At 45.2% G+C, this 25,013-nt stretch overlaps 1 protein-coding gene across 3 annotated transcripts in view; it reads left to right on the top strand.

Annotated features, from left to right (window-relative positions):
* The window catches only part of NAV1 (neuron navigator 1), a 369,442-nt gene that overhangs the window by 277,414 nt on the left and 67,015 nt on the right, over positions 1 to 25,013 (top strand). Inside the window, exon 1 of one of the 3 annotated variants that reach the window (XM_054979897.1) lies at positions 16,231 to 16,354. The exons of the other annotated variants lie outside the window; for them this stretch is intronic. Coding sequence (XP_054835872.1) covers positions 16,287 to 16,354 — 68 coding nt within the window. The 5' untranslated portion in view covers positions 16,231 to 16,286. Of the gene's footprint in view, positions 1 to 16,230; positions 16,355 to 25,013 lie in introns of those variants that run through there. 3 annotated transcript variants of the gene reach the window in all.

Raw genomic sequence — 25,013 nt, 5'->3', positions numbered from 1 at the left:
AATGACGCCTGGGTCCAGGATCTGCTCTCATCCATACACGCTGTCCACATGCAAGTGGCCCAGAAGTTGGGCACCGCTCAGAAGGATATGGACCGCAAATTAGGATGGGTCAGGAACCCCAGGCAGTGGGAGGAAGGACAGCTCGTTCTGTACAGGAAGTTCTCGCAAAAGGCGCATTCATTAGCAGCCAAATGGCAGGGCCCAGTCCCCATCACGAAAAGAGTCTCCCCAGCCGTCTATCAGGTAGCTATCCAGAGAAAGACAGGAGGCACTTGGTTAAAATACTTTCACGCCTCTCAGTTAAAAGAATGGAAAGGGAAGCCGCTGCAAACTGCCCCTCCTGTGTATGACCCTGGGGGAGCCGCCACCAGCCCAGCCCCCCTCTGCCCAGTGATTCGCCAGATATCCCTTCACCCTGGGCCAGAGATACCCTGTGTTCCCTTAGACCAGACCTTTGTAGCCTTAGTATAAAAGAAACAGTAGAATATGTAGATATAGGTGTGAATGTCCAAAGTTTTTCCAATTCTATTCTTTAACTTCGTTAGGTGGGCCCCACAGTTGGGACCCTTGGGGAAGACACGGCAACCAAAGCCAAATAGGACCACCACCGAGAGTGATTCTTAATTGGATTTTAAGCCGCATGTTCGGAAAAAAAATTGCACAGGCAAAAGAGATTTGCTGTGTGTGAAAGTGTTTGGAGAGGCTTTAGCCCAAGAGTGAATGCATTTCCAATATTGGAGACACACCAATGAAGGTGATCTCTGTATTTGAAAACATTTCACCCGCCGTGCTGGTGAAGATCCCGCATCTACGTAGATTCGGGGTCTCACCTGCCAGACCCACGCTTTCGCATGATGGTCGGCTTTGGCTTTGAGGGCCGTGCCTCCCCTGGAAAAGGTCCCCCAGATAGCCCAACACCTCTCTTTTACTAATGTTTATATTCGTCATGGTGAGTTGCTATACGGCGCCACCAGTCCGTACGCTTTAGTGCAAAGGTAAAAGACCCGCCAGTATTTTGTAAATATGTGCCCTCTGGAATATGTTATTGGGGTGCGTTCGCCACGCACAAGGGGCAGCGTGCCTCATTTACATAGCCAGGATCCCCCGCGCCAAGATGACCCCCGAATAACCCAGACCCAGTGGCGCCGGCAGATCTCGGCCGCCTCCGCCGCTTTTCGATAAACGCTGCCGAGCACCTTCGGCTCCACTTCGGCCCTTTCCGCCAGCAGCCGCTCGCCCCACGTAATGATATCTTTTCCCTTGCCCATACCGTATAAGGGAAAAGAAGGGGGGGAGACATATTGAAGTTATAATGAAGCCCTGCCAGGCCTTCCAAGTGAGGGCAACCTAAAAGCACCCCACACCCGTATGCTTCTTGCTCCGTGTGTTTTTCTTTTTGCTCAGTGCATTTTTCTTTTGCTCAGTATATTTTTCTTTTTGCCCGGTGTACCTTTTTTTTTTAAACCAGAAAACCAGGGAGTCCCTCCAAAAATTGCTTGTCCTGCAAACATATGACGAGGGCCTATTTTTGAAAAATTAAAACAAGGGCCCCCGTCTGCAGCAACCCTTATAGTTGTTGGAAACCGCTCTCTAGTTTTTTTTCGTTTTGAGGCGGCAAGGCCAGGCCAAGCCGGACCGATAGCTCTCAGCCCGCAAAATAAAAATAGCTCGCCGCCGAGCCAGGGGCACCTGAAGGCCACATAGTCTAGGCACCCAGGGACCCCTGGGGCGAGTTTGCATAATCCCGCCTAACGCACAGCCGACTCCTGCTCGACGTAAAGACGTCCCCCCTGAAATATACACGCTTTAGAAAGAAACCTTCGCACAGGAGTTCCCCAGAGCAACAAGCTGGAAGGCTCGCTTAGTGCTCCGGGACTTCTCGTTCGAGCCCCACCTAATAGACAGTGCTGGCAGAAAAACGCCCTCCCTTTTCTTTTTCCCTACTTCACCTCACTCATTTATTTTTGCTGCAATGAACTCAGGGAACCTGTACTTATATCCGCAGGTCTCCCCAGGATATTTTCACTACAGAAAGGAAAGGAAGGCCAGGAGATGAGGCACCTGGCTACTCTGTGTTTGCTCGTGCTGGCAGGCACCCTAATAGAGGGACGCCCGTCCAAATTAATGCCCTACCCCCACTGGAGATGCATCAATACCCTGGCAGGGAATGAAATGATGGTCTGCAAGGTTGTGCAGCAGAGCAATATGACCACCCCCACGGACCGCACTAACTTCCGCAGTTGCGAAGAGCAGTGGATCCGACCCCCAGAGCTTGTCATTTTATGTGTGGGAGTCAAAACCATGTCCCAAGAATTAGTATGCTATTCAACTACCGATACAGTTTCACCACTTGCTCCGATTCCTTGTATGTTCCTCCCCCGTATCAGGCCAGCCCCCACCGCAGTCCCGGTGGTAGACAAATATACCACCCCTGCCAATGTCGAAACCTCGCCATTTGTCACTGAGGCTTTCGGACCATACTGTGAAGTTATTTTAGTGTCGGCCGCAGTATGGAAGGCAGGAGACCCCTTTAGAATGACCATCCTACTAGGCACCACTACCACTGAGCCTGCATCAGTCACTATCACGCCCCCTTCAGGTGCAGTTCTCTCCTTTGCTATAGAACGCTGGGAGAACCTGACCTGGATTGTAAAGGAGGAAGACCTAGCCAAACATGGCCCACCCGATTGGATACTGGTTCAGCAGACGCCCGAATGCCAAACCAAGCCCCTAGTAGAGAAATTTCACCGACTTGGGCTGCTCTTTGTAAATTTGACTCATGAACCAGGCAATTATTCCCTGCTGATCCGGACCCAGGAGACCCACACCATCCAAATTGACCCTTTGATTGCTAGCAATGAACAATTAAGCCAAGGCGGCACGCATATAGTGGGCTCCCATGTTTTGAAAACTGACATTCGAGAGAGAGTTCTAGTCCGCCCGCAAATGTCTTTAAAAGAGATCCGCATAGACTTAGCTGAGCTAAATGTAACCCAGAGGCTGCCGCAGTGCGCTCCCTATCTGGAGGCCGGTAGCAAGGGTTGGAATGCATGGCTACAACTGTGGATCGATCCCTCTCCTTCTCTCTCGCGTGCCAGACGAAGCATTGCCGACTGGACTGCTCCTGCAGCCGGAGGCTTAGCAATCATGGATTCGGTCAACATTGAGACTCTCGCTAATAAGTTTGCCCATGTTACGACTAGCATCTCTGACTTAGGTAAACCGGTGGTGCAGTCCCTAAATTCCATTTCCAATGGGCAACACGAGATCAGCTCCATTTTAGTTAACTGGGAGAGTCAAATTGAAAGAGATTTTTCTCTGCTGCTCAAAGGGACACAGTCTTTTGAACGCAACGTGTCAATAGCCATGGCATGTATGCAAGCCCAACAATTAAATCAGGCTGTGGCCATGGGGCTAATTCGGCAAGCCACAGACGGGCACCTGCCCCTGGAAATCAAAAGATTGATTATGCCCAAATTGTCACCCATAGAACTGGAGCTTGAATCCTGGTGGTCTCTCGTAAATTCCTCATTCTCACCGACTACCCAGGAGCTTAAATTATTTTTATTAACGGCCAGTGCGCACGAGTCATTCCATGTGTATCCAGTCGTGCCTCTGGGACTCCAAGTCAGCGACACCGAAGTCCTCTACGCCCGCCACCCTGACCATTGGGCCCGCTTCACCCCGACCGGATGGCAGCTCGTCAGCCTCCAAGGGTGCCAGCATCGAGACCAGACCGGCTTCATTTGCCAGGACCAAGCCTTTGCACCTCATCACCCCTGTGTAGCCCCGCAAGTCGACGCCCTCAACGAGTGCCCCTTCGAGGTCGTCCGGGAGAACAGCTCCGCTGTCGTCTACATTGGGAAAGGATGTGCCTGCGTGCGAACGGCCTGCGACTTTGTGATCCTGAACTCGTTCCAGCTGAAGCCCGTGATCCCGGGAGTCAACCGCTGCTTCTGTAACCTGTCTTCGGTGGCAGCCTGCGACTTCACCTACACGGTACCGGTCTGGACCCAAGAAGAGATCCTGGTGGCACCCTCCATCTATCGACATGTGAAGCCCATCACCCTTGGCATCGGTCTGGAGCTAATCCACGAGCTCCTGGCACACCCGCAGCTCCACCGCACCCTCCAGAGCATCCAGAGGGACGGGGACACCACTGCTTTGGTTGTGTCCCACAACGGAAAGGAGATTTTGGATCTTGCCCAGCGGATTAAGACCACCGGTGAGCACTCGTGGTGGGAAACCCTCTTTGGCTGGAGCCCCACTGCCACTGGAATTTACAATTTGGCTCTACACCCGATCATTGTTATTTTGGTTTTCCAAGTTTTGTTATGTGCCTCGCTACTTTACTTGGGCTGTTGGAGCCGCCGACAGCTCCAGCAACTCCAGCTGTCTTATCGCATGGATCGATACAATCCAGACCCACTCTTGCCCTAATGGTGATTCTTGGCGCCCTCCTTTAACCCTTGTTTGTTTTATTGCTTGTGCTGGTATGAACTATGCTTGTATTTTACTATGTGTACGGATCCTGCACTGGCCCCATGGACGCTCTGCTGCCGGACACCGCTCCGAGGCCCTCTTATGGACTAGGGGGGGACATATTTCTCTGCCTCCCAGCCCACGGCCTGCCTACGAACGACCGCCAGCAGCGCCACTTCCATGAGGACTAGAACTGTGTGCCTGAAGCCCTTCTCGCCGCCTGCCGACCCTGCTCTGCGGATTGACGCAGACAGCAAGGGGGGGTGGAAGTGTGTTTTGGAACACATGGACTAAGCTTGCTTGTTCTTGTAAATATGCAACCCAGTCCAGCAGCTGTACTGCGGACTGAGCCATCTGTGATCTTTGTTGCTCTATGGTTTTATGAATTTCTTTCCATTGCTTTTATGAATTTTACTCCCATGAATTTAGCCCCGAACTAGTCCCTCCCTCTATCTACTGCAAGTGCGCCCATGAACTTTATCCCTATGAATTTGATTTTAACCTTTTGAATTGCCTTTTTAACCTGACTCCCTCCGCCGAGGCAGTTCTAGTCTATGAATTTGATTTTAATCCAGCCATATTGATTTGGTTTCTAATTGCAGAGTGTATTTTTCTGCCCCCATGAGCCCTTCCGCCGCCTACCCCTCATGAATTGTTTCCACGCACTTGCTTTTATTCTTGCTGCTTTTGACTTCATGAACTATTGCTTTTAATCACATATATGTATTTATGCTTTTAACCATTTATGAATTAGCCTACCCTCAATGAATTATGCCTTGCTTGCACATTTCACTTTTACCTTGTATGAATTGCTTTTAATCCTGCATTCATGAATTGACCCATGAATTGCCTTTGCTTTTAAACTTATGCTTATGAATTAATCCATGTATATTAATTGCTCCTGGTTTTTAGTGCTTTTAACCCATCATGAATTCCGTATGAATTACCTTCAATCATGAATTAATCAATGTACACAATTATGAATTATTGCTATTTATATGCATGAATTGATCATTGCTGCCTATTACTATGAATTACTATTGCTATGAATTATTACTATTTATTCTGACAATTGCACTTAAGCACACCCCCTGGTGTGAACCCAGAGACCTGCAGCCCATTGGCTGATCTAAATTGCACTTATTCGGTTAGGTGGTTCTCCAAACTAAATTTTTTGAGTGACGCCTCCCCCTCCTTCCCTTCCCACTCCTTCTTCGCTCGAAGCTCGACCACCGGACATTGCCGACCACCTCGCCTTTGAAGTCAAGTTCGGAGACCCGCGCGCCTGACGTCACGGGGTCTCCGAGGGGGGGAATTGTTGCCAAGTAGGCCCCCTCCCCTGCTTTGAAGCCTGCTATGAACTGTGTTAAAGTTTCCTGCGTTGCTGTTTTACTGCTACACCAAAGACTGCTTTGCACGTGTGTGTTCTGGTACACGTGTCAGTTTCCTGCCTGCGTGTCAATTACCTTGCTGCTGCTATAGACCGTGTAGTTTACTGACTCCATGTTTGGTTAACTGCACAAAGGACTCTCTTTCTGGGCAGCCCTGCCCTGATCTGTATCTGGAATTCCCAGTGTGTGTTTGGACTCTGTTACAAGTGTGCCCCGTGCCTGCATTGCCATCTGCCACGGACCGTGCCTGTTCCCTGCCTTGGACTGTGTTCTAAAGTGTTGTTTCCCCTGCCTCCATGGAAGCCTGCCTCATATGGGCCCAAGCCACTGCTAGCAGCCGGGCGCCTGCCGGGGAAACCTCCAGCGAGCCTGGCTAGGCGCTCCCTGGTCAGTTCCCGCCTGGAGCCTCCCGCGGGTAGGTCACCGAGCTTGCCCTCGCTACCGGGCAGCCTGCTATCCAGCCCCAACTATGCCCAGCCGGCATCCATGTTCTCAGGCAGCCAGAAGACCCTGGGAAGAAGACTGCTTTGAGAAGCCATTTCGGCGAAGCGGGCACACCACGTCCGCAGCGAGAGCCCCTCGCCCCGCTCTGCATATCTTAGGAGCCGCCCCGGAGAAGGAACTAAGTGCCGACCATCCCAAGCACTTAAAGAATGCATCTCAAAGAAACCTCCGCATTCCAAAGCTGATGACATCAGGACAAGCCCTGTCCGCTGGAACATCCTTTCAGCCCACTTGGATTTCCCCCTCCCTCTTTTGTCCCCTCTTCCTGAGGTGTCACTTATCACAATCTGATTACTAAAGTGGCCCATCCAAGCCATTCAGTAGCCCATTAGACCCTTTGTTTTAAACTGTGAGAACCACCAAGTACAGCACCAGCCCCAGGGTACGTTTTGGGGTATTTAAGCTGGTCTCTCAGACCACTCGGTGCTCAGGCCATTCCCTATCCAGACCTCCTTGCTGTCCGTCTGTGGTCCCAGTGCTGGCATTGGGCCACCCTCGCTGTTGCGTCTCTGCTTCGCTCCAGGATAAGTGAGTATTCCCCCTATCATCGTTGGGAACCAGCTAATGCGAACGTCTCTGTATTTCCTACTCTGTATTTCTTAGACCTTGTATGTTCCTTGTATGATTGTGCAAGCTAGGCTTACGCTACACTCAATACACGTGTTTGGACCTTACTCCTTGTCTGCCTCTTTTTCACTAGAGTGTCTGGGATCGGGACCTCCGTAAACATAGGTTATGATCCTCGCTTAATATTAATAGTTACAGACTGCTACAGCTAATTCCCCATTATAATAAAAGAGCAGTTCTGGTAACAAAAGGTGACAGATGGCAATAAAACCTTGAGATTTTAGAAACATATGTTGCTTGATAGTGGCAGAATCCACACTCACCTATTTTCCGTTTTTTTAACAGAAAAAATCCGTGTGTTTCCAACCCACAAATTTCACCTGTCTGTTCACATTCATGCTGAAACTGCGTATTCCTTGCGCGATCTACTGTTCACATACCTGTTGGCAAAGTTGTCTTAGTGGGCGGGGATCAATCTTCCCGCCCAATTTTTTTAAAAAAAATTTTAAACAGATTTCCGTTATTTCGAAATCACCATATACTGAAACATCAGCAAAGTGATATATCACATGCCACTTTTCGTAGCGATTGGTTCACATTTCTGGCGGGGGTACTTAAAAATCCTATAAAAAGGATTTTTTATAGGATTTTTTATAGGTGCAGCGGCTCCTCAATGCATCTATCTAACTTTCAAGATTGCGTCCAAAAACCAAATTGGGATCTATGCAAAAAGATATCCCATTTAACATTTCTGTAATTATGAAAATATTTAGGAAGTGGCGGTGGCCGCGGAAAAAAGGGAATCTTTAGTGCCTATGTGTTCCGTTATATTCTGAATTGCGCAAGAATATTTAGTGGAATTTCGATATTACATTAATCAGATTAAAAAAAAATTTTTTTAAAGGAAAAAAAACGTGTGGTGGTCCACATCGTGCCACTGAGGATCGAATTCTCCAGACCGCTTTCCCCAGCAACGAGATTTTATTCTGGCAACATCAAAATAATGTTTTCAATAGAACAAAGTAAGCTATGAAAGCTCATGGAGTACGGAGCATTTGCGGGGACAATAAGCCAATCGACGCGTTAGGAACGGGTTTCCTATTTAGGGTAGAGAAATGGAAGTGGGGAGTTTCAAGAAAAGGTGCTTGAAAACCGCTTCTAGGCATTCACGTCCACCATGCAACTCCTGCAATAGACCAGTAACTGGCGATGAAAACCAAACCGAAAGAGAAGCGAGAGAACTGTGGAATGGAAAACAGGTAGTGTGAACAGCACTGAGATTTGCGCAAAAAAAGTTGTAAAACTGCGGGAAAATTTATGTAGTGTGAATTCGGCCAGTATCTCCTGTGGTTAGCTTAGGAGTCCCCAACATGGTATCAATGGACGCCATGGTACCCACTGACATCTATTCTGGCTTCTGCCAAGTGTTTTTAGAAAGTGGCCACAGCTAGGCTCTGATTGGCCACTGGAGATTTGATTGGCTGTGCAAATTTCCAAAAACATTTCTTTGGTGGCAGCTGCCACCACAGCACAAGCACCTTCACCGTGTGTAAGCTGGGATGACCATTTTGTGGCTGTGCACATCGCACTGTGTCTACATTCCAAAGGTGCCTGCAGACTCAAAAATGTTGGCGACCCTTGTTAGATTACCAAGTCATCAAGGAAATTGATGGAATGGGGAAGGGGTAAAGAAGTATGTAGATGTTTGCCTTTATGAAAAGCAAGTGGTCCAGATCCTTTTCTCAATACTTGTTGATTTAGCTGTACAGAATCCGCCCCGCCTTCCCTCTCCATCTGATCTGAGGAATAGTGACCATAAGTTCTTGAGAAAGGGGGCAGAATGGTAGAGTCTGAACCTTAGTGGTCATAGCTTTTTGTCAGCAGATAGCCTAGCCTTGAGGGGACCTGCAGTTAGAATGCTTACTCGTGCTTTCCTCTGAGACTAAAATTTGTGGAATACATGTTTTTGGACACCAGTACAATGCTTAGTACTCCAGTAGTCTGGCAGCTCAGATTGAACCCAGTTGGAAACTTTCTATACTCGTGCCATGCAAACTTTCTATATGCCTGACATGCAAACACCAGATTGAGTGTCTCATACAGAAATGGTAGGAACATATTTTACTGAGTCATTTTCTCTATTTTTGCATGGGAGGGGGTGCTGGGAGTACAGGGGTGGCAACTTCAAAATTCTGAGGAAGGTCAGTCGTCAGCCTGAGATGATTTAAGAGTGTCTCTCTGTAACTCCCCCAAATGCTGGCCAGAGAACTGAAGAAAGGAGGGAAACCATAAGCTTCAAACTAGCTGATTTACAAGGCAAGGAGTATGCTCAAGGAAGGGGTAGGGAAGATGGGTTTCTTCAAGCTAGCAGCTTTAAAAAGCAGGCTGTGGGCTCAAGGGAGAAGTGGAGTGGGGCAGTGCACAGGAAGAGGGAATAATTGATGGGCCTTTTAATCACACTGTGCACGGGGATTCCTTTGGAGTGAGCTGTAGCCTTTCTGTGATGTCTTCCTCCTGGGTCCATCAGTTCAGTCTTGCCTAATCACACTGGTTAGCATCTTAGACTCTATTTGCTCAAAACTGCCTAGCAGTTCTGTGTGCTAGGAGTCTGGTGCAAGTTACAGGAACAGTGACTATCTAATGATGATTGACTGTCTGGCCAGCCACAGCAGGCAGTTCAGAGGTTAAATAGTTTCCAGATCCAAAATGGGATTGAAACTAGCATAACCTCTGCTTCATGTGTGCAGTTTCTGTAGCTTTCAGTAGCAGTGACTCAGTTTCCATATGCATGTGTATGTGTGCACATTTAAGATATGTATATATACCCCCACACACACACTGGTGTGCATGTTCCTTTTATGCTCATGCTACACCTTGTCTGTCTGTCTGACTCTCACACACATGCATGCACACGCACACATACACGGCATTAATAATAAACAAGGAATCAGAGCTGTTGCTTTCTGTTTTATTTTTTTCCTGTGCACAGGAATAAACATGGTGTAAGCTGAGGGCTCATTCACAATGGAGTAGAGGAAGGCAAGGAAAGCTTGAGGAAGGAATTACTTATTTTCAAGTCTGTAGGGATGCGTTGTTTCAGTTTTGCTAATATTATGTTTAACCCTGTCCCTACTGCTGCAGAGTTGAGAAAGCTCTGTAAATACAGATTACTGGCTAAAGAGGAACAAATAACTTTCAGATGGGGTTGAAAGCTATTGTGCTTCTTTATTAAATGGCAGAGATGCAGTAATCTATTGACTAGAGAATAATACTCTCTTGTACTCCCTGAGGAATTGTGTACATGATGGGAAAGTATGATATGGTGTCAACGAACACTGTATAACATACACAGTTTAGTTTAACCTGCTTACCTTCTGCATGCCCATTAGCCAGTCTCATTGTCAGATAGGGTAGATCTTATTCCCCATAGCAAGCAGTGGAAGAAATTGGGCTCTTTGGTGTGGTTTACCAGTCATTGGACTGCTTCATACCAGTCCATGATAAAAAGATGATGTGTCACCATTCCATTTAATACTAAACTTCATGGTTGAATGTCTAGTAGTAGTCCACGGAAATGAATGTACGCATGCAGACAAGGTAAGGGCTTCTCTGTATTTATCGGATTCCTCAGGTATGCAGGCTGAGCATGCTCATTTCTGTCAGAATTTTGAGAGCATTTGAGAGCAAGCTTTAAAAAAGGAAATGGGGAGACAAGAAAATTAAGAAATGGGTTTACTAAAGCCCTTTTCTAACACTGGTTTCTGTCATGTCAGATTCAGTGTGGTAATTGTTCAAGCCATGGTACAGTTTTAGACTTTCTGGAATCAGTGCTCAAAAACATTAAATAATCTTTCAGTTCAATGCTAAACACAGTTACTCCAGTCTAAGCCCATTGAAATCAATGGTCTTAGGCTGGAGTAAATCTATTTAGGATTGCACTGTTTGCTTTGAATATTCGCCTTCAGTTGCCTTGGTGGTGATAGTTATTATACACTGACTGGTAGAGTTATTAGAGATGTACTCAGGAAATCTTCATTCAAGCAAACCTCCCCTAAGTGGCAATATTTCATTCCGTCTCTCATTCATTTTTGCATTTCTGGCTCAGAATTATAAATCCATATCTATTTGCTACCCTTGGAAAAGATGAGACTAGGAAGATCATCACAAATATGCTGACCACTTACTAAGCATAGTGACCAGCTGGAGAGAGAGGGAGAGAGAAGAGAGGGACTTGGAATGGGGTGGGCAAACCGCATCAACCTGAATCCTGCCCAGTAACCTCAGGTGACCTTACCACTCAGTAAAGGCAGCACTTTCAGTGACAGCTTCATTTTCTTTTGCTTGTGATTCCTTCTTGCTCAGTCTTTCCTGAGCGGGTCTCTGTTTGAACTTGCCTCCTTGAAACCTTATTTGTGGCTGACTCAGGCTGACCTGATTATAGCCATCTAGGTGATACGGTGGAGGCATGAGTGAGTTCTACCAGGCTCCTCTAACTTGGCAGATGAAGCTTAAATTCTTTAGAATTTTTGGGTACTGTTTGTACAAGCTTTGAAGAAAAGTCAATAGCAATGATCAGGTTGTCTTTAATAGAGAGTTCTTACTTAACCTTGGGCAGTAATGTTGCGTATGTGTGCATACGAGGAGCATTGTGGACTTCTGTCAAGTTCTGAAACGTGCTGGGTGCATGAATGAATGGTCAAATTTTACTCTTTGTGAATAAGGTCCTGTTTCTCATCTGCTTCCTAGCTTCTGTGCTTCTGATCCAGGACTGAGAGGAAGGGAGTATGTCTTGTGCAGAGTTAAAATGATCATAGGAAAGTGAACTTTAATTCAAAACCACCAGTGATGGAGAACATGGGGTGGGATCAGCTTCAAACGTGTTATCCTTGCTAAAACACAAAACAACACCTGGGTTCTGATTTCTTAGGCATTTGGCTCAACTTTTGTTGTTGGTTTTGCAGTCTTTGTAACAGTTGTTTTCATACATTCTCTATAAAATTAGTTGGCATGCGGAACTCTGCTCAATAACTCTGTGGCTGAATAGGAAATTGAACCTGGGTTTTAGTACTTGTTACCACGTGTGGTCAGGAAGATGCATGCTGTGAATGTGGTCCAGTTTCCTATTCAGGTTCAAATCCACACTGAAATAGCCTGACTACAAGATGAAAAAACCCTCCTTCCATCACCTCTCACTCTGAAGAGCTGTAGATTCCACATCCAGTTTAAGGGACACCCCAGTCTGGACAATAACCTGCACAATTAATTAATTAATTAATTCATTCATTCATTCATTGTCTGCCTTTCTCACTGACATCCAAGGTGGATTATACAGTGCAAGTGAAAATAAAGGATCTTTGATGAAGTGAAGTGCCACTAAAAGCCTGAAATCTAAGAAGCTGGAGAAAGGAGGAGATTATTGAAGGGAACAGTAGAGATTTGTGCTGAGTCTCATTGGGAAGGGTGGGTTAAAAATAGATAAATAAAACCCTGCAAACTTAAGCAATCAAAGTAATATCAAGCATTCATTATAAAGACAATTCTAAAAGCTCATGTGAAGGACCCAGACACTCCAAGCATCCAAAGACAGCACAAATTACACTGCTTAAGAGTAAGTGAGAAGGTAGAGCTGACTAGATTTATTGATTTACTTAAAGTGGTTTCCATCATTCTCCTCTTCTCCATGTTACCCTCACAACCACCCTGTGAGGTAATTCGGCTGGCCCGAAGTCACTCAGCAGACTTCCATGACAGAGCAGGGACTTGAATGTGGGTTTCCCGGATCCTAGTCTGATGTTCTAACTAACCCCTGTGTCACACTGGCTCTCTAAAGCTACCTCTCTGTGCTGGTTCAAGTAATCCAAAGAGGAAGAAGTGGGACTGAATCAGATAGAAAAACAAGGGCAAAGGAACCGATAGCCACACGTGGAAGTGAAACCAGAAGTGCACAGCAGGAACTTTGATTTGGGTAAAGATTCTGCTCCCAATAGTAGGACTGACAGCCAATCCTGAAACAAAAGATTATTTTCTTTTTAGGCCTGAGAAGAGAGAGCAGGCAGGGTGGTGAGCAGGTATGCCTCCAGACTAGATGCAGAGGAGACGTGGGTGGTTCAGGAGCCTGAGGAAATTTCCGAACAAGGTAAAAATGGGGAGATAGCTATCCAGGAAGGGAGGTTGTTTTGGTCCAAATAGTAGAGCATTGATGTGATCAGTAGAGCATTGTTGTGTATTGGATCATCTAGTGTGGGCAAAATTTTAGTAGAAAATGCTAATATAAGGAAAGTTGTTAACCAGTGCTAATGCAGCAGGTTCATTTTGTGGCTAAAGGCACAGTGGTTATTCACTGAGAGGCCTTAATTAATATTCTAATGGCCAGAAGTTTGGCAGGATGAGGCTTCTGCCTGAGATTGTCTTTTCTGCTCTTTTGGTTGGGCGTCCTAGTAGCTACTTTTGAATCCTTGGTTTTGATTCAGGGCCTTTTCCTGCCATTTGAGAGCAAGGTGATAGAACAGGTGGTTAGCTTGCAGCCTTTTACACACAACTGGACACTGCTTATTTCCCTTGTGATCTAATGGAGCGTTGTTCTTGGCATTTGAATTGTATTGGACTTTTGTAATCAGTAATTTGAATCATATTTTGACTGAGCAACAAGGGCTAGCGGGCATTGTGACCATGTGGAAAGAAAAGAAGGGTAGTGAATGTTGTAAACAATTAGTTTTCTGCTTTGGTCTCTCAAGAGGGCCAAAATAGATGTTATGTTTGGTAGTGAATCAGGTACCTTGACTCTGTTTTTCACAGCTCATACAGCAGCTGTGGGGAATGGCATTTTAAAGGTCCACAGGGATCTCAGTCAGCCCAGGACCACAGCACGGGGGCGGGGGGGAGGGGACGGGGAGAATAGCTCCCTCCTCTGAGCCATTTTCCCAAGGCAAAATGGTCTCAGGAGGGTTTTTTTACCCATTTTGGAGCATGTACACCCAAATCTGATTGGCTACAAAATATAACTATTACAAATTTTTGGTTCTTCTGGAACAGTTGCTACATTGGGAACTTCTGTTGCAGCAGTTGCTGTATTCATAGTGAACAGGAGAGAAGGATGGACAAGAGCCCAAGTGGAGAAACAGTACAGGAACATGATGTGTTTAAGTATCAGCAATAACCTGACAATAACCCTTATCTCCATGTATTTTATTTGGATCTATAATCCATGGATTATAGATCCAAGTAAAATACACTGATATGACCAAATACCTTAACTGGTAATGGAGTAACACTGATGGGTGTTTTTTCATTAGTTTCCTGTACAGGGGAGTCAGGATGAACCTGGACAAACAAGTTCCCCAGTAATTGTGTGTTAATACTGAAAGCAGAACAAGAAGTACATCAAAAAAGTGCAAACTGTGGATTGATACTGCCATTGCTACTTTTGCAGGGCTGTTTGGATAGTTATCACAACAGGATGAGTATGACTGTGTGACTTCCAGGTGTTATGAAGTGCTTGTTCAGCACACCTAATTATTCACAAACCTCCCCACTTAGAACCATCCTTAATCTGTGCAATACCTAATACCAGTGTTATGGACCTTGCTGGCTATATTGTCTTAATAACTACCTGAGGAAAATGAGGTATTTGGCTTATGGAGTCTGTTAAGTGTCCCTTTGCACCATAACACTTTAAAACACTGAGATAGAGGAATGAAGTGCAGATATTCAGGACATCTCTGTGTTTCAGTGTTTCTTGTTCACATACCCTGCACCTATTTTCAAAGGGGAAAGTAAAATCTCTCTTTTGAAGAGACACATTGGCATAAAAATTGATGCGTGCATTCTGCATTTCACAATTCAAGACTTGTGCAACCCTGCACCCACTTTCAAAGGGGATGGAAAATGCAAAGTAGATTGTAATGTAACATCTTAAGTAAAGCCTTTCAAACTCTTAACACTTTCTGCATGTTTAAAGCACTTTCATCTTTCCTAATGTCAGGCAAGCCAGATGGAGGTCAGTATGTCTGCCATATTTGCAGGTGGAGGGCAGAGGCTGAAAGCATAATAATGGCTTGGCTAAGGCCACAGCTAGAGGGAGATTTAAACTGGGGGCTGAAACTTATGTCCTTACTATACCAGTTTTATCATTGACACTAGTTGATGGTCTCCTTGCACATAAAACTATTGTTCATTACAGTTATTGGTAATAGTGATTGTGGTGCTTGATTGTGCAAACACACCCATTAGGGGGTAACCCTGTTGCAGACATTCTACCACTGTATCATGCTAGGACTGAACCATGAAGCTCACATGAGGTTCGCTCTCTGCCCAAGGTACTGCACAGTGTTGTTTTAGGGATCAAGTGGGAGGGGGAGAAAGACCATGTTTGCCATGCTGAGCTTGGCATATGAATCTAAATGTTAATGATTTGTTAGCATTTTTGCAAAAATGGTTGCCTTTATGAAGAATTTCCAATGGATGGGTTTGGATTTTTTTCTCAGCAAGGTTTATGAGGCTGTTGGAAAAGTGTAGGCAGCAAAAGCCTTCCTATTGTCTGGGCCACGAGTTGGAGGCTGCAGGTTCATTCCTCTGCACACTTTGGACAGTCAACTTAGAGGACACTGGAGGAGATTGACTGCCATTTATGTGAAAGAGGATTTTTGCTTCAACAAGATGGGAGAGGCAATGGATGCTGAACATGGATTCCTGTCCTTGCTAGCCTGCTTCCCCCTTTGTGCTTTCCTCTCTTGCAGAAGGATCACCGCATGATAGCGGCCCTGCAAGCAGACAGATGCACCAGGCTGCCTGGGAGTAAAGTAGATCCTGGTGAAGAACAAAGGCATTTTGCTTGCCTGTTGCCAGGATGAAGGTTGCTTTGCAGGCACTTGAGCCAGTACAACACTGAGAAAGTGTAGCGCAAGGGGGTGCCTGTAGCCCCGTGCAATTAGCGCCCCCCCCCCACCATGAACGGTTGGTTAGGGGAACCTTTTTCGCAGGGCGTCCGGCAAGTTTGCGCTGCAGCTCGTGCTGCAAGGAGGAATCGGCTAGGCAAATCCAAACGGCCCTTTGTCTGCCGTACCTGCAGTGAGTGTTAAAGAAGCAGTTTCGAGAAGCAGAGAGGACAAGAGTCAGCGCTGGGAGGAAATGGTGCACTGCAGCTTTAAGCGCCGCTGACAGGAACGGGGAGGGGGCAGAAGGAAGAGAGTGAAGGAGGGCCGGGGAGGAGGGTCTAGTTTCTTCTCCTCCCTCCTGGCTTCATGTGGCTGCTTTCGGGGAGGCTGAGTGACTAGCGGGAGCTGGTGCTCCGGAGTATCTTCGGCTGGAAAGCGTGTTATGAGTTTATAGGGACGACTGGAGAAAATGCTCCATGCCCCATTGCAGAGGTCGGGGAGGGCACTGCGGACGGTGCATTTTGCCAGACCCAGCAGGTAAGGAAGGAGCCACGCTGGTGTCGCGCGCGGCTGCCTGGCCGTGGACAGAGCTCGCCCGTCTCGCTGCCCCCGGGACAGCAGGCAGATCGCAGAGGGCAGGACGCGGAGGTGTGCTGCTGCTAGCGCCAGCCGCGTGTTCTCCTGACAGTTCGCTGCGCTGCGGAGCCCTCGCGCACGAGGCGGGCTGGGTCTGCGGTGCCTGCCGAGCCGTGAGCGTCTGAAGCGGAAACAATACCAGCACCTGGGGGCGAGGGAGCAGCCCTTTCGTGATGCCCTTTGGCACCAGGTGCGGGAAAAGGGAGGAAGGAGGCCTCCGTGGGCTCGGCGTAATCCCAGTCACGGCCAGAGTGGGGTGTGGTGGTGGATTTGAAAAGCAAAATGACATTTTCAACGCACCGAGCCTAAGGTTCGGCGTGACCTACAAAGGAAATGTGGTTCGCTTAACTGTCCTTTCCCCGCGCCGATCTTTTCAGTCAAAGCAGCAGAGAAAGCGCAGCGTTATTGTTCGGATCGAGTACGACCAAAAACCGTATCTGTTTGAAACATGCTAATGTACGATAACGATCATGGTGTGACGGACACGGGAGAGGATTGTGGCGTTTCGTTGGCACGATCCAAGGTCCAGGCGCTTGCGTGTGATTCTAGCCCCCGTTCCAGTCATTCTGATCCCGCCCACCCCCCGTTGTAATCTGCGGTCCTTCGGCTCGTTGCGGCATCCGCGGAGCTGGGTAGCGCCTCTCTGCCCTTGCTGGGCACCTGGTTTTCCTTCCACCTTTCCTTCCTGTGCGTGTTTTGATTTGAAATGCGCCCGGCGCTCTCTTCCTCGCTTCCGTTCCTTTAAAGCCCTGCGAAAGGCGATCTTTCGGGAAGGGGAGGAGGCCGCGAGGGACAGAATAGGTGGGACTTGGACGATTTGAATTTGCGCAGAACAGCCTCTGGCGTGCAATGAACCACATGCTCACGGGAGACCGGCTTGCGAGGAGCAAAAGCCAGCAGAGCATTGTTTGCAGTCGCAGGAATGACTGGCCAACCGCGGGAGCCCTGTTGTGAGAAGTGATCTATCCAGGGGGAGAAAAGCGAAAGAGAGCGACTGTTGCAGTTTAGTTGGAAGGCTATTTCCAGGCGTTTGCTGGGGGGGCAGCGAAGCTGCCATTCCTTGAGCGTGCAGGGGCGGGGCATGGAGGGAGTATGGGGGGCGTTGGAAACCGTTGTCTCTTCCGGTTTTGTTTTGTGGGAAGGGAGCACATCAGAGAATCTGGTGCTTTTTGATCCCATCAGGCACTACCACTGGCTTTAGAACCTAGCGCTGATTATCTCGATACAAAAAGAAGTCGTTAATAGATGCATTTCTCCAAGGGTGTTTCTGGCTGCTTCCAAAAATGAACCACCTGAAGAGGGAGTGGCATTCTCTTTTTAAAGCAATTGTACTTTAACTCCTTGACCTTGCAAATACTGTTTAGCTAATATTTTTGAGTTGCTGGGTTTGCTTTTAGTGAAGGCAGCAAGGGAACCTTTGTGGTTTCTGATCATCATCATCATCCCTTCACTGCTTACATCGCCTAGATGATAAATATTTTAAACATTTTAAGCTGCCTTTCCCCGTATAATCATACCCTTCCAGTCATCTTCAGAGGCCCTGCTGTGGTGCTCCAGTCATTTGAGGCTCGATGGGTGGCAAATCAGAGAAAGAAACCAAAGAAAGTTTGGACTTCCCTCCCCAAGGAGACTCATCCACCTCCCTCTATTGCTATCTTCAGTCAGAGGTTGAAGATTTTTTTGTCTTGTTTTGGCCTACCCTCAATAATCAGTCCTCCTCATTGGTTTTGGAGGTGCATGTTTATGTGCTTATATATTTTATTGAATTATTTTATATATTATTCTAAATGTTGTTTAATTTTTAAACATTTTTATGTTCACTGCCTTGGTGGAGCCTATTTGGAAGGAAAGGCAGCATTAAATGTTTTCAATAAATAATAAACTTATTATTCTTGAATAACGAGCTGTGCAGTTGTAAATTTCTGCCTTGAAATAGCTGCTCCTTATGAAAACCTTACAGCCAGATGTTTAGGGTTTTTCTCATTTAGCTGCATTCCCTTCTGAGCAGTAATGAAACCATATTCTACCCTGATTGTATTTGGCCTCCATTTGCCAAATAGCTAAAATCCTGTTCTTGCCAAAAGGAAATAGGAGTCAGCAAGAGGAAATAGAAATTGGATACCAAGGGGAAAACCTTTACCCAGGTTTCCTTTAAGGAGAACTGATGCTCCCAAGCAGGTGGCATTTCTGGTGCCAATCCTATGCATTTCTGATTCTGTATTTAATGGCCCAGCAAAGCTGAGTTCTGAAAGAGAACTGAGTGCTTGAAAAGTTGGACTGCTTTTTAAAAAAAGTTTTGTTACATTTCTTGCCCCGTCCAGTGCTATAGTAACACAGCAGTAAACTAATAGCTGATGAAGAATTTGAACCTTGGGTTGTTCTGTCCAGCTCAGCCCCTGGCAGTGCACTACTCTTGCCTATGAGTGTTTTGTAGCCAGAGCTGGAGAAATTTGTGAAGGTATCCTGTCCTCTTTACAGGGCTGTGCAGCACAATTTCGGTTCTAGCTTGTGATGCCAATATAAAGCCTGGGTTCCAGCCATGTTCAATACTAATTCCTTTAATTCTTTTAAAGCCACAATAGAGTACTTCTTAATTTTTTCCTGGATGTGAAGTCATTATCTCTCAGAGAAATCCCAAAACTCCAAAATAAAACACCAACCAACCCCATCTTTCCTGTCCCTTGCTGGCACATTGAGGTGGGTGTCTCACTGTGATATCTGGCCCCAGGTTTGATATTTGTGAATTCATTTACACCACCGGCTTTACAGGCTTCACACTCTGATAGGACTGGACTTGTAGGATAAGCTGTTTTTCCTGGTGTAGTATATCCCATTGTCTGGCACATGCTTGCTTGCCAGTGTTCAATAAGCATACACACCTCAGCCTCCTTCCCAGTTTTGTCTTTTCCCTGTGTGCTGCCTATGCTATCTTAACTCCAGCTGAAATCCTCTGCTATTCCATTCCAGTTCTTCCTTCACATGCTATTCTTGTAACGGATGTCATAACCTACATGTGTTCTTTCACCCATAAGTGCTTTTTCTCCAAGTCTAGGCAGGCTCACTTGACCTGCCAGAATCAGTAGAGTGGTATATTTTATTTAATTTATTTATTTATTTATTTCAAATTTGTGTTCTGCCCTCCCCGCGAGCTGGCTCACTCACAAGAGCACTAACCTGCTTAGTGCTCTTAGTGTTGTGCTGTCTTGTTTCTCAAAGAGAGGTTATGGGCATTTGAAGGCAAGCTATGTGGGACAGGTCAGGCTCATTTGGTTTATCTTAACCCATTGATACATTTGGCAACAAGGCAGAAGCCAAAAGGAGACTCTTAGCATCTTTCCAACATGGCCTGAGGAGTTTAGCTCACAACTGGACCCATTTAGATTGTCTCTTTATTGTCATCTTCATTATTACAGTAAAGACTTCATGAAATTCTGGTTTCCACTTTGTTCCAAGAGTGATTCATGGGGAGCGTGGTGGGCAAGTATGCTTGCAGCGAATGTTTGAGTTGTTAAGCTCAGTGCTTTGCTCAGCATTGTATAAGATATCCAGTATTTATTAGGTATGATCATTGCCAAGAGATTTGTTGCTCAAGCCAAAGTAAGAAGCAATCTCAGTTATTTTCAGCTAACATAGTTAATGAAGGACCTATTCCCTGTGCATTCTTGTCGTCTACGTGATTTGGGGGACACATGGTGCTCCATCTGTGTATATGCCAGAGAAACCCTCTCTGGGGAAAAGATAAAGTTTCCAGATTTCTTTTGGAAAGCTGCTTTTACTTTTACCAGTTGTATGGAGCCAGAAATTCAGTGCTGCACCTTTTTCCAATGTGAAGGTACAGTGGTGGAAAAATTAATTTACTTATTTAAGTATTTATACGGTTATTCCCTTCCTCCATGGGAACCCAAAGCAGCTTACAACAATATTCTCCCACACTTCATTTGATCCTCACAACAATAACCTTGTGAGGTAGGTTAAGCTGAGAGAGAGAATTCTGTCCCAGTAGAAAGGGGAGTCAAACTTGGATCTCCTATGTTAGTGTAACACTAACCACTATACCACATAGGTGGTTCATCTGCTGAATTTTTGCCTGGAAAACTTTTGATTGGGGGTGGGGGCGGTGGTTCTTTTACCTTTACAAGTTGTGTGGTAGCCAGCAATTCAATGGCTGTACCTTTTTTCAGCATTAAGATACAATGATGAGAAGAGGGTCATTTGCTATTTTTTTTGTTGTTATGCAAATAATGCTGTTCATAGCTGCACCGTTCAGTGAGTTAAGTGTGCGCGTGCGCATGCACATGTGTTTACATTTCTTCAGCATCTGATCGGACATTTTAAAAAATTCTCACAATTGACGCTCCCATAAGAGATGCCTTAAGTGATTCAGGAGACGAATACATTTTCTGTTGTCTCTGCATATGCGGTGCCTCAGTTCCTGCGGATCTTCTGCATTACACCTTATTTTGTCCCATGTATGCAGAGGTTAGAGCTAAATTTCTTGCTAACTTGTTAGTGGGGCGTAATTTTACCTCTGATAATGACAAATTAGTTTTTTTGTTATCTGATACTGATTCATTTGTCACTAGCAGAGTATCCCTATTTGCCTTAGCTGCAAAAAAGATTAGGGCCAAGATTGTTTCCTCAGAAACCTAACTTTTCTCATAACTATCTGGTATTTATTAAGGTCCCATTTTAATTGTATTTTATTTTTATTATTTTAATAACTGTATTTTATGCTTGTAAGATAGATTTCTATTTTTACTGTTTTTTAACTTTGTATTGTGATGGCTTTTGGCCATATACAATTAAACCTACTACCTACCTACATTTTCTGTGTTTACATTCAATTTAAAGTAAAGCAACCTATTACTCTTCTGGCAAGAGAGGCGAATTTCTCACTTACTTTGCAACATCTCCCCCCACCTCCCCTCCATAATAAACTGGCAACAGCTCCAGAGATCTTTGGCTTGTAACATGATTGGGGAGGAGCCTCTCTTGAAGGATGGACATTTTCTTCTAAATTGCTCACTGAAACCTATAGAATGGGTATTAATCCTAAAGTATCCAGAGCTTGTCTTTTTGATAGTCCCTGAAAAGAGACCCCAAGGGTTTCCTAATCAGTTTCTTAAGGCTGCTCTTTAGTGTCAGTACTGAAGTTTACCCTTCATCCCCTGTGGTGTGTGAGTAAGGGGATGGGGAAGGGAAGTGGGGGGAAAGGCTGGAGAGATCAAGGGAGACAGTAAAGCAATTTCCTCTTCAGTGTGTGGGGAATTACAGCCACAGTGCTTGCTGTCTGCCTGGTACTCCAGTGCCCTCTGGAGTGGAATGGGCTGAATAGGGTTTTTAAAAAAGATAGAGAGGATTGATCCCAGGGAAAGTAATTTGCATCCAATCTCAGATTCCTCTTACGTCTATATTTGATTAACAATACCTAGGAAATGCTTTGTGGGCCATAACTCAAGGCTGTGATACTGAGCATCACAAAATGTGGGTTGCATTGAAATCAGAAAGACTTAACTTTCAAAAGAATGTGTTGAGGATCAGAGTGAATTTACTGAGTCAAGTAGCAATATTAAGGATGTCAAGAGAGTTGGATAGGATTCAGAGGACGACCAGAATAGAGATAAATGGAAGAACACAAATAATGGCATCAGATACATTGTTCGGTGAAGAGGTTGGGGAGGTTATTATGTCTGTGGAGGAGAGTCCAGGAATATGCGCTTTCCTTAATCTTATTCTGTTTGCCTTATTTATTAGTTATATTGCTCTTTCTGTTCTTTTTTCCTTCAGGCAAAATTGCCTCCCAAAGCAGTTCACAGGGATTTAAAACAAAGAAAGTAAACAAATGACATTAAATACAAATGTAGGGAGGGGATTCTCAGCTGGAGAAGCGCCTGGATATTTCCAGCCCTCACTCTGATAGCTGCATTGAGGAGAGTTGGGAGCTGGCTGTGGGGCTCTTAGCTGTATCTGGAGGGGATCTAGGCAGCATGGAGGTGAGCTCTATTGACCTTTTTGCTTGAGACATTTGTAGTCTTAGTCAAGTTCTCAGGCTTCAATGGCTGGGATCCTTTTGTAAGCTTGGCACGCCCTTTGATCAGTAAGGAGGGCCCATTATTATGCCAGTAAGCACAACTTGTTCTCTCCAAAGCCTTCAGCAGACCTATTCTAGCCACTTCAGTTAAGAACCCCTCTACTCATAAATTCTGCTGGGTGTCACCAGCTCCTCCCTGTCTCCCTGCCTCACAGGAATGACTAGTTTTAAGCAAAACACCACCCTCACTTAGTTCACTGACTTCTCCAACATGGAAAAGCAACCTAGATAGGGAGCAATTGTAAGGGAGAAATCTGGACAAAAGAGCAGACAGAGGCAGTGGAGATTCAACCACTGCTAGCCTTCAGACTTCAGTCAAGAAGAAACACCTTATCAGAGCTAACTGAATTCACATTATACCTATCACCAGGCAGCAACTTACCCTGTTTTATCTAAACAGTGCACATTTATTTGAAGACAATAGGGTATTTCTCTTTACTGGACAGGATAGGATTTGCTTTTCCCTCCTCTGGATTTTGGTTGTCCTTAATCTATATTAAGTCTCTATGTAAACACTTCCAGTAGCATCTTAAAGACCAACAAGATTTTCTAGGGTATAAGTCAAGCTCTCTCTGTCAGATACCAGCAGAATATGTGTCATTAAGGGCATTGGAGTGGTCTGGGTTTGACCCATAATTAGTTTACTCTCAGATCAAGTCCAGGGTTAAAAGGCAGTAACCTCATGTTTTTAGAGCCAGTACAAGATTTTTCAATGCCAGCCATGCACAGCTTTTGTAAAAATTAAGTTCCTAGTTATAAATATCACCATTTTTGAAGATAAGATGTTTATGTTGTCTAATGATGTTGTTGAAGCTTGAAGTTGAAGATGTTTGGAAACAAACTGCCCCAGTTCAGGAAACTTTAGTCCCATGCTCGTCTTGACCAGGCTCTATTCATAATTCATGTGTCTGTCAACAGCCTTTTCACCTCCAGCCCATTTACCTAACCACCATTCCTAACATTTACCCCGTGTGAAGGTAGCAGGGAAACAACACAAAGAGCTGGCTGTAGAACAGAGCTGAGAGGCATTGGATATGGTGTTTCCCCTGTTCCCCAACATTAGGGGATTCTCTAAGGGTGCTGAGTCCTCTATGAGGAAGTCTTTGGTGTAAATTGCACACCAGGTGCCACTTGCATCACCATTCCTCTCTTTTTCACAATGGTGCGTTTTGGATGAAGGGAAGACAACCTGTAGGAAGGTCTAGGACGGAGTTTCCAGTTCATCATCATCATTATTATTATTACAAATACAAATAGTTACAAAGCTTTTAAAGATATCAATTCCAAGATATTAATAGATAAATGTTCATAGTAAGACATTCTTAGTGTAATGCACAAGATTTCTTTCTAGAGAGTAATCTAAGAAATGTTTCATAAAATGGTAATAACCAAAAGGTTATTGGTATGAAAGAAAAAACCAATTCCAAAAACAAGAAAAAACAGTGAGGGCTAAATGCAATACCCTTCTATCCCACCACCACCCCAGTCCCCTATGACATCTTAATTAAATCTTTTTTGTTTTACAACATGAAAAATTTGTCCTGAGCATTGAAAACAATCAGCTAATTCAAATGAACTGGTATTTTGCTGCTCTTAAAGGGAGATAAAGCAGAGAGCATTCTTCTTCTCTGTGCGTTTCTCTTCACTTCTGTTGTGGACTCAATTCCAACAGTTCTAAGAAGTGCTTCTCCAGAATCTTGATCTGTTGCTCTGTAGATTTGATCTTGATGTGTGACCTCTAGGTTAACAAGATTGATCCATTTATAGTTTATTTGCGCTTTCCTTAGTGCTTCAGTTGTTCCTTTCAGATCTCTCCTTTTGCTCAGTACTTCTGGTGGTAGATCAGGACAAATATTGTGGTTCCATTGTAATCTAGTGCTCCCCTTGCTCTGGCTGCCACAAGAATCTTTTTCTTAATGCTCGCATCCTGAAATGTAGCTATGATGTCTCTGTGGAACTTCTTTCCACCGTTCCTTGGACCGACTCTATAGGCATTTTCTATTTTTGGAGCCTCATCTTCATCCTAATTCCACTGCAGCTGCTTTGTTAGCCATGAGGCCAGAAAGGTTGGCAACTCTTCATTTGAATTAATATTTTCTTTAAATCCTCTAAATTTAACATACCGCTGTCTTACAGCCATTTCCAATTTTAATAATCTTTCCTGATGAGTGTTTTTGCGTTGAAGCTCTTTGACTTCTATCTGAGCTGTGTTACTTATTTCCACCGCTTTATTAGCATTATGAGTTGCCTTATTTATTTCGATTTTCATTTCAGCAAATTGTGCTGTGAATTGCTGTGACAGCATTTTCATATTGTCGAGCAAGTTTTGTTCCATTTGCTTTATCAACTCAGTAATACTGTCTTGTTGGGAGAGTGGGCTTATTTCAGCAGTTTTAGTTGCGCCCGCCATTTTGTTTTCCTCTCCCTGCAGTCTCCCCGACTCCAATGCCATTTCCCAGCTCAGAAAAA

Source organism: Eublepharis macularius, chromosome 5 (assembly GCF_028583425.1).
Source record: "Eublepharis macularius isolate TG4126 chromosome 5, MPM_Emac_v1.0, whole genome shotgun sequence".
NCBI lineage: Eukaryota > Metazoa > Chordata > Lepidosauria > Squamata > Eublepharidae > Eublepharis > Eublepharis macularius.
Note: the sequence above shows the minus strand (reverse complement) of the source record. Positions and strands in the feature narration are given on the sequence as shown.